The 9,167-nt window shown below is 52.5% G+C and overlaps 4 protein-coding genes and 1 non-coding gene across 5 annotated transcripts in view; 3 read left to right on the forward strand and 2 right to left on the reverse strand.

The window, feature by feature from the left end:
• LOC131207906 (uncharacterized) overlaps window positions 1-974 on the reverse strand; it is a 9,232-nt gene extending 8,258 nt beyond the window's left edge. Inside the window, exon 1 of the mRNA XM_058200541.1 lies at window positions 7-974. Coding sequence (XP_058056524.1) covers window positions 7-974 — 968 coding nt within the window. The remainder of the gene's footprint in view (window positions 1-6) is intronic.
• A 547-nt stretch (window positions 975-1,521) lies between these two features.
• Trnak-cuu (transfer RNA lysine (anticodon CUU)) lies at window positions 1,522-1,594 on the reverse strand. The gene has a single exon. It is a non-coding gene; the product is annotated as a tRNA-Lys (tRNA).
• Window positions 1,595-2,987: 1,393 nt separating this feature from the next.
• LOC131206951 (probable cytochrome P450 6a23) lies at window positions 2,988-4,548 on the forward strand. Its single transcript, XM_058199557.1, has 2 exons — window positions 2,988-4,071; window positions 4,133-4,548. Exons 1-2 carry the CDS (start codon window positions 2,988-2,990, stop codon window positions 4,546-4,548), a joined length of 1,500 nt encoding a protein of 499 aa, XP_058055540.1.
• Window positions 4,549-5,290: 742 nt separating this feature from the next.
• On the forward strand, window positions 5,291-7,060 carry LOC131206949 (probable cytochrome P450 6a23). The gene is made up of 2 exons (XM_058199555.1): window positions 5,291-6,371; window positions 6,432-7,060. The coding sequence occupies exons 1-2, from the start codon at window positions 5,291-5,293 to the stop codon at window positions 6,848-6,850; spliced, it is 1,500 nt and encodes a 499-aa protein (XP_058055538.1). The 3' UTR covers window positions 6,851-7,060.
• A 281-nt stretch (window positions 7,061-7,341) lies between these two features.
• On the forward strand, window positions 7,342-8,908 carry LOC131206952 (probable cytochrome P450 6a23). The gene is made up of 2 exons (XM_058199558.1): window positions 7,342-8,422; window positions 8,493-8,908. Exons 1-2 carry the CDS (start codon window positions 7,342-7,344, stop codon window positions 8,906-8,908), a joined length of 1,497 nt encoding a protein of 498 aa, XP_058055541.1.
• The last annotated feature ends 259 nt before the right edge of the window (window positions 8,909-9,167 follow it).

The following is a 9,167-nucleotide window of genomic DNA, read 5'->3' on the forward strand; positions in this document are numbered from 1 at the left end:
TGTAACGCCAACTCGTACAGACAGAAGGACATCGTTGTGGAAGACGTCTCAAAGCCGGCCAGGAAGAACACGAATGCCTGGGCAGCCATATCTTCCATCGTGAGGCGGTCCCCGAAATCGTTTGTCCCCGGCATCGCCTTTTCCTGGTCCTTCATAATATTCATCAGCAGCGTCATAAAATCGTTCCGCTGCACATTGTTCTTCTCGCGGTATTGAACCGTGTCCTTCACCACGCCCATGAAAAATTCGGAAATGTCCTGTGGCGTTTGCGTTACGCGTAGCAGGTGTGCCAGGCCCTGGAACTGGGCGGCTAAGAAGTTCTTCATAACTAGATACGACGACGGTGTGAACACTTTGCGGCCCATGACGCGGAACTTGGCCTGCGGATCTTTCAAGCTATTACACTCGAGCCCGAACGCAACGGAGCCAATCACGTCGGTCGTGAACCGTGACAGCAGATCCTTCATTTCAACCTCCGAATTGCCCGCGATCGTCTCCGTTAGACAATGCGTGAACTGGTCCGCCACTGCCGTCACCGTAGCGAACATCATCTTCATCTTTCCGGAGGTAAACGTAGGCGTTAGCTTGGCGCGCAGATTACGCCACTTGGCACCCTCCATGGCGAATAGATGGCGCGAAAGAGGATCATCGCGGTCATTGTGGTACACGTTGCGATCGTGGAAGTGGGCGAAGTCCTTCACCAGCACGGTCTTTATCAGATCCAAATCCAGGAGCAGGGCCGACGGGTTGATGAAGAAGTAGAAGCCACCGAACGGGTGGCCTAATCCTTTCAGCTGTTTGTAGCAGTTCTGAAGCACCTGGGAGATGTGGTACTTCTTGCCGACGCCTTGTAGGTTTCCCTGTGGGAATGACGGCTCTACGTAGGGCACTCCACGCTGCTTCCAGTAGGACAGACGCTGCCGGACCCAGTAGGTGGCCGCCAACAGCGCCAACACTAACAAAGTGACCCACATCGTTTGAACGTTACCACCTAACTGACGAATCGCTCACTCACCAAGGTCGCTCTGTTCTTTGGCCCACCTCGCTGGCACAGTGATATTTAAATATTGTGCACAACAACAATAGGACCAGCTGAAGCATCCAACAGCCAAAGCGAGAGAGAATGATGCTATCTTATCCTGTTTATCGGAGGTGTATGTGGGGCTTCGTAATTATCGGAGCGCCTATAATAACCGGAATCGCCCAGCCATCCGGCGGTGATGATGCAAAGAGGGCGTTACTCTTGCTCATCATGAAGGGGCACTTTTTTATCGTGAAACGACGTCGTAGAGTAGCTTGTCGTGTTTCGACACTTTTTGGCGGATTGGCCAATTCGATAGAGACAAACTTGACAAGCGCCCTGATATGCGATAAGATTGTCCCCTGAATTTGGGGGGGATCGCCAGCCAACAGAAGTGCTATGATTCAGAGACCTCGTTAGAGAACACGTGAGTCTTCCGGCATCGACAGCATAACGGTGCAGGAACTAAAGCAGAGCATAAACAACAAAAAGAGTGCGCGCGCCCAACGTGGGGCTCGAACCCACGACCCTGAGATTAAGAGTCTCATGCTCTACCGACTGAGCTAGCCGGGCTGTTGATGCTGTGTTCCGACCATGGTAGTGATGAATCGCGCACAGCGCAGAACTGAACGCATTAACAGCGCTTGCGCAGCGTGCTGTCCGCCGCTATGATTATCGCTGCGATCATAAAACATGCAACGCAACCGTTATGCCGCGGTGTTGGGATTTGGGCGTTGCTCTTGAGACTGTCGTTGTAAGCCAATTTTTGTTACACACTTAATATAGGGTGGTCCATCGAGTGTTTTGATTCTGAAGATGGGGCGCAAAATACCAGTCAGCCAACATTACTCGCTAGAGTACGGAATCAACGGTTGCAGAGGCTCCTTTTTTTATTTTCTACGAAAAATTGGGTCAATGATGCCGCCAGATCAAAATTAGGACTAAACAGGTTTGGGTTTTCGGATTCCTTCATACGACAATTCGACTAATTAACATAACCATCGAGGTGGAAATGAGCTTCGTCAGAAAAGATAATTTATACGGATGGGAAAATCTTTACGTAAAATTCCCCTCAACAAAGTTGATGTTGCTCGTTTTCGTTTTGGGGAAGATTTTCGGTCGATCTCACGAGACGAGTACGAACCCGGATTGGTTTATCCATTACGAACTAGGTTCACCAATTGTGTTTTTGGCAGCTTCCTTGTCATTTTTTCCAAATTTTGTACAGTTTGACATGAAGACTCATCACTTTGGAATTAATACTTTCAATATATTTTTGGTTTCTAATATTTCCCAATTTACTATTTTCAGATTGACGTTTCAAAAGTCAAGTAATCGGTAGTTTAAAATTCAACCACTTAACGGATCACCCTATAAATAGCATGGGCAAACATAGGCGTACTATAGACATAACGCAAGGATGTGTTGGTATTTGTTTCGAGGGGGAACCAAAAAAACAGGGAACAACTACCAGCGGTGGGTTTTGCAATAACGACAGGTTTGATCGATCCACAGCTTCGCCGCCACCGCCAGCCATCGATGCTCCTCCAGTATGATTAATGGAGGTCTGTCTCTCATTCCCGCTGCCTGGCTTCTGTTTGACGCTTTATCTTATCTCGCTCCGTCGCATCGTATAACGGGTCACACCTACCACGGCCGGGCTGGCGTGGAAACATCGTGCTGACCATGCTGATGGTGACTCGTCTCTGTTGTATACATGCGTACGCCCTCCCGCCGAAAGCAATCTCGCCGAATTTGCCCAAAACCTGTCGACTCATGGTGACACAGCCGCAGCGGGGGACGGTTGGTAGAGCGCCAGGAGTGGCTAATGAGCGGTGGATGGCTTTTTTTCGCCTACGGTCGGCAACTCCTTCGGGAACTTGATATAAAGCGAGCGTTTCGGCGATAGGGCATTACAGTGGGGCAGATCAGTCGGAGTCGGTCCGAGCAGTTGTCCGAGAGCAAAATGTTGTCGTTTGTGGATTTCGCGGTGCTGGTGGCGGTGCTGGCCGCCGGTGTTTACTACTATCTCGACCGGAAGCGGTCGTACTGGAAGGACCGCGGGGTGCCCGGGCCAGAGGGTAGCCTGTTGTTCGGAAACTTTGGGAAGGTCGGCACCCAGCAGCACATTACGGTGCCCATGAAGAAGATCTACGACGATTACAAGGGTCGGCACCCGTTTGCCGGCATGTACCAGTTCGTGAAGCCGGTCGCCGTGATCACCGACCTGGAGCTGCTGAAGTGTGTGTTTGTGAAGGACTTCCAGTACTTCCACGACCGGGGCACCTTCTACAACGAGCGAGATGACCCACTGTCGGCGCATCTGTTCAATCTGGAGGGCCAGAAGTGGCGCTCGTTGCGCAACAAGCTGTCGCCGACGTTCACCTCCGGCAAGATGAAGATGATGTTCCCGACGATCGTGGCCGCCGGCAACCAGTTTAAGGACTTTATGGAGGAAACGGTTCAGAAGCAGAGCGAGTTCGAGCTGAAGGACTTGCTGGCGCGCTTCACGACGGACGTGATCGGGATGTGCGCGTTCGGGATCGAGTGCAACAGCATGAAGGATCCGGACGCCAAGTTTCGGGCAATGGGCCGCAAGACGTTTGAGAGGCCGCCGGGAAAAATGAAGACTCTGCTGATCAACGGTATGCCGAAGCTGGCGAAGCTCCTTCGCATGAAGCTGACCCATCCGGAGGTGTCGGACTTTTTCTTGGGTGTCGTACGCGAAACTATCGACTACCGGGTGAAGAACAATGTGCAGCGGAACGATTTTGTGGACTTGCTGATCAAGATGATGAGCAAGGACGATTCCAAGTCGGACGATGAGTCGCTCACGTTCAACGAGATCGCGGCGCAGGCGTTCGTGTTTTTCCTGGCCGGCTTCGAGACTTCGTCCACGCTGCTCACGTGGACCCTGTACGAACTGGCGCTAAACCAGGAGGTGCAGGAGCGCGGCCGACAGTGTGTACGGGAGACGCTCGAGAAGCATGGCGGCAAGATGACGTACGAGGCGGTGGTCGATATGAAGTACCTTGACCAGATCCTGAACGGTAAGTCAGCGAGCGGAACACCCATCTGCCAACGACAGCTAACGGACTAATTTATTTTCAGAAACCCTCCGCAAGTATCCTCCCGTTCCGGTGCATTTCCGCATTGCGTCGAAGGATTACCAGGTGCCCGGAACCAAGTCGGTGCTCGAGGCCGGCACCGCCGTGATGGTGCCAGTGCACGCCATCCATCACGATCCGGAAGTGTTCCCGCAGCCGGAAACGTACGATCCGGAGCGGTTCAGCCCGGAGGAGGAGGCGAAGCGTCACCCGTACGCCTGGACTCCGTTCGGTGAGGGTCCCCGGATTTGCGTTGGGCTGCGGTTCGGCATGATGCAGGCACGCATCGGACTGGCTTACCTGCTGGACGGGTTCCGGTTCGGGCCAAGCCCCAAAACCACCATCCCGATGGAGCTGTCCATCTCGAGCTTCATTCTGGCACCGAAGGGTGGCCTCTGGCTGAAGGTGGACAAACTGTAAAATACTCCGAGTCCACCTGAAGTTGCTGAACGCCGGGCAGACGTAGCCTTAAGCTTTTACCAATCCACTAGTTCACGAGCAGCTGTCGCCGGTTAGTCACCCGGTCCACAATCTTGACGATCGTGACCGGCTTGTTGATGGTGTGTGCGTCGTGTTTATCAACTTATCGTTTGCTACTTCCCTACTTCAGTCCGTTGCAGCGGTGCAACGGACCAGAAAGATGCACCGGTGGCTGATAGTTTGTAAGCTGTAGTTTTTGACCAATACTTGCCTGTTTTTAGTGCGTGAACGTTGTGAGTAAAAGTGCTAGAAAAACCTATAAAGAACTGACCTAATCTAATGTCTCTTGAACTTTAATTGTGCCGTGAACTGCTTCTCTGTTTGCCTCCGGACTATGCAGCCGAACGATGCCTCAAAACTGACTCGTCATGATGAGTTACGGAGGGTGTGGATCTGTAGCCAAAGCGCACACCACAATGCCTGGGGGCCGAGTGATACACGAGATAACAGAACTCGCTGATCATCTGCTCCAACGAGAGCGTTACATTAATCATGGGATGTAGGAATATAATAACCCAACACGGGAGGGGTCTCCGTTAGTCTTGCGCTATCTGTCGTACGGTGCGGAGTACGTTTACGCGGCGTTTACCGAGAGATCATTGTCACTGGTGGGGAGGTGCCTCAGTTTCCGGTGGTTTAATTCGGCCCTCGTTAAACGGTGGTGAATCAGAAAGGCCACAGAATGGAACCGCTCGATATAGCGATCTCGGTCGTGATGTTCTGCCTCGTGGTGTACTTGCTCATCGAACGACGGTTTCAGTACTGGACGCAGCGTGGTATTCCGCAGTCGAAACCGGAACTGATTTATGGAAACGTACGGGAAGTGAGCCGCACGGTCCACTTTGCCGACAAGCTGAGGGAAATGTACCACGAGCTGAAGGGCCAGCATCCGCTCGGGGGCTTCTATCTGTTCTTCAAGCCCGTCGCGCTGATCACGGACCTGGAGCTGCTGAAGTGTGTGTTTGTGAAGGACTTCCAGTACTTCCATGACCGGGGCACCTTCTACAACGAGAAACATGATCCACTGTCGGCCCATCTGTTCAATCTGGAGGGCCAGAAGTGGAAGAATCTTCGCAGCAAACTATCGCCCACCTTCACCTCCGGCAAGATGAAGATGATGTTCGCGACGATCGAGGCGGCCGGGAAACAGTTTCGGGACTTTATGGAAGAAACGGTGCACAAACAGGACGAGCTGGAGTTGAAGGATCTGCTGGCGCGCTTCACGACCGACGTGATCGGGATGTGCGCGTTCGGGATCGAGTGCAACAGTATGCGCAATCCGGACGCCGAGTTTCGCGCGATGGGAAGAAAGATCTTCCAGCGACCGCGGGGCAAGGTGAAGGCGTTAATGATGAACTCGCTGCCCAGGCTGGCGAAGGCTATCGGGTTGAGCACCACCCATCCGGAGGTGTCCGCGTTCTTTATGAACGTGGTGCGCGATACGATCCAGTATCGGGTGGAAAACAATGTTCAGCGCAACGACTTTATGAACATCCTGATCGGGATGCGCAGCGATAAGGAGGGCAAATCGGACGAAGAGACCCTGTCGTTCAACGAGATCGCAGCGCAGGCGTTCGTGTTTTTCTTGGCAGGATTTGAGACTTCGTCCACGCTGCTCACGTGGACGCTGTACGAGCTGGCACTACAGCAAGGGGTACAGGAGAAGGGCCGACGGTGCGTTCAGGACGTGCTCAAGCGTCACGACGGGCAGTTAACTTACGAGTCCGTACTCGAGATGCACTATTTGGACCAGATTTTGAAAGGTTGGCAAACGGACTGTAGCATTCCCAGGACGAATGATTTAATTTATTTTCTATTTGCAGAAACCCTGCGCAAGTATCCGCCGGTTCCGATTCACTTCCGCGTCACCTCTAAGGAATATCAGGTGCCGGGAACGAAGACGGTTCTAGCCGCCGGTACATCCGTCATGATTCCCGTGTACGCGATCCACCGGGATCCGGAGCACTTCCCCGACCCGGAACGCTACGATCCGGGACGCTTCAGCCCGGAAGAGGAGGCAAAGCGCCACCCGTACGCGTGGACTCCGTTCGGCGAGGGTCCCCGGATTTGCATTGGGCTGCGCTTTGGCATGATGCAAGCCCGCATCGGATTGGCCTACCTGCTGAACAGTTTCCGCTACTCGCCCGGTTCCAAAACACCGGTGCAGCTAAAGTTCGACGTTAAAACGCTTATTCTATCCCCGGAGGGTGGCATGTGGTTGAAGGTGGAAAAACTAAAGTAGCGCCATTCCCAGTCCGGTCGTTTATTGTACTGCACGCGTAAAAGATAGCAGTAAGTCATTGGAAGTTATCGTTTTCTAATCTCTGTTGGTGGCTTTTCGATAATCACCTGAAGATGTCTCGCCCCTAATCATGTAATCTCTTTCACTGAGCTAGGATAAGTGGGGGAAACCCCCCACCGAGTGACTGGAAATACATGGCTGGATGAATGACTTTTACTTTCGATTGCAAACTTATACACTCACCGGTTTGAACTGGGCATGATGAGAAAAGAGTAAAAGAGTACTAATCACTGGGATGCGCGCCTTGGCGATAACGCAAGGAATGCTACTTCGTCTCTTATCTCATGTATCAGTCCGGCTGAAATGCTTGATAAATAGGCGCCTTGGGTGAGACAATTCATTCCAGTATCAGCGTCGGTCTGGCACGGAGGCCATAACTGATTTGAAGAAAGCTAGGTGAACAAAGGTGTAACAACCGTGTGCGCAACCTGATGGATCCTTTCACGATCGTGTCGACAGTGGTCGCGCTTGCTGTCGCCACGTACTTGCTCATCCTTAAGCGATACCAGTACTGGACGGACCGCGGAGTTCCTCAGGCACAACCGGAGTTCCTGATTGGCAATGTACGGAACGTGCGGCGTACGGTTCACCTGGCGGTACGATTCCAGGAGATTTACAACGAAGTGAAGGGCAAACATCCGTTCGGTGGGTTCTACATGTTCCTGAAGCCCGTGGCTCTGATCACGGACCTGGAGCTGCTGAAGTGTGTATTTGTGAAGGACTTCCAGTACTTCCACGATCGTGGAAACTACTACAACGAGAAGCATGATCCGATTTCGGCGCATCTCTTCAACTTGGAGGGGCAAAAGTGGCGCAATTTGCGCAACAAAATTTCCCCCACGTTCACCTCCGGCAAGATGAAGATGATGTACCCGACGATGGTGGCGGCCGGAAAGCAGTTGACGGACTTTATGGAGGATTCGGTTCAGCACAACGTTGAGTTCGAGTTGAATGATTTGTTATCGCGCTTCACGACGGACGTGATCGGGATGTGCGCGTTCGGCATCGATTGCAACACCATACGCAATCCAGACGAAGAGTTTCGTGTGATGGGAAAAAAGATCTTCCAGCGTTCGCAAAATCTCGTGAAGCTCTTCCTCGTAAACATGCTACCCAGCGTTGCGAAGGCTATCGGTATCCCGGTATTCGAACCCGACGTGTCTGCGTTCTTCATGAAAGTGGTGCGCGATACGATCAAGTATCGAGTGGAAAACAACGTTCAGCGCAACGACTTTATGAACATCCTGATCGGGATGCGCAGCGATAAGGAAAGCAAGTCGGATGATGAAACGCTGTCGTTCAACGAGATCGCAGCCCAAGCGTTCCTGTTTTTCCTGGCCGGTTTCGATACATCATCCTCCTTGCTGTCGTTCACGCTGTACGAGCTGGCGATGAACCAGGAGCTGCAGGACAAAGTGCGAGTCAGCATTCGGGAGGTGCTCGAGCGTCACAACGGCGAGCTGACGTATGACGCAATGATGGAAATGGATTACCTGGAGCGGGTGATGAAAGGTTGGTTGCAGCAATGATTTACCGATCAGTTTATTAACGTGTTTGTGGTTTGTCGGTTTGGAAACTCTAGAAACACTGCGCAAATACCCTCCAATATCGGTTCATTTTCGGGTGGCCACGAAGGATTATTTGGTGCCCGGGACGAAGACGGTAATCGCAGCCGGGACAACGCTCATGGTGCCCGTGAACGCGATCCAGCGTGATCCGCAGCACTTCCCGGACCCCGAACGGTTCGATCCGGATCGGTTCACGCCGGCAGAGGAAGCCAAGCGCCATCCGTACGCGTGGACACCGTTCGGGGAGGGCCCAAGGATGTGCGTTGGGCTGCGGTTCGGGTTGATGCAGGCGCGAGTCGGACTGGTTTCGCTGCTGATCCGGTTCCGATTTTCTGCCGGACCGAAAACCGTCTATCCGATGGTACTGGACCCGAAAAGCGTGATTTTGTCTCTCGAAGGCGGCATGTGGTTGAAGGTGGAAAAACTTTAAGTGAAACGTTCAACAATCTGCTGCTGCTGGTCGGTGGTAGGAGGTTGTAGCATCGAAAGCAAACCGTTCAAGTTATTGGTTGTCATTTTTAGGACCGGGTTCGATGCTGTCATCTAGCTTGGTGGAGATCGGAGGTCTTCTATGGCCGTGTCCCGGTTCGGTACCGTTCTCCATTGCACACTGAGCCTGTCAAGAATAGAAATAAAAAAATGTGTAACAGTATTTTATCCTTCCGCTTTCAATCCGTCGAGTCACGTAC

Source organism: Anopheles bellator, chromosome 2 (assembly GCF_943735745.2).
Source record: "Anopheles bellator chromosome 2, idAnoBellAS_SP24_06.2, whole genome shotgun sequence".
Taxonomy (NCBI): Eukaryota; Metazoa; Arthropoda; class Insecta; order Diptera; family Culicidae; genus Anopheles; species Anopheles bellator.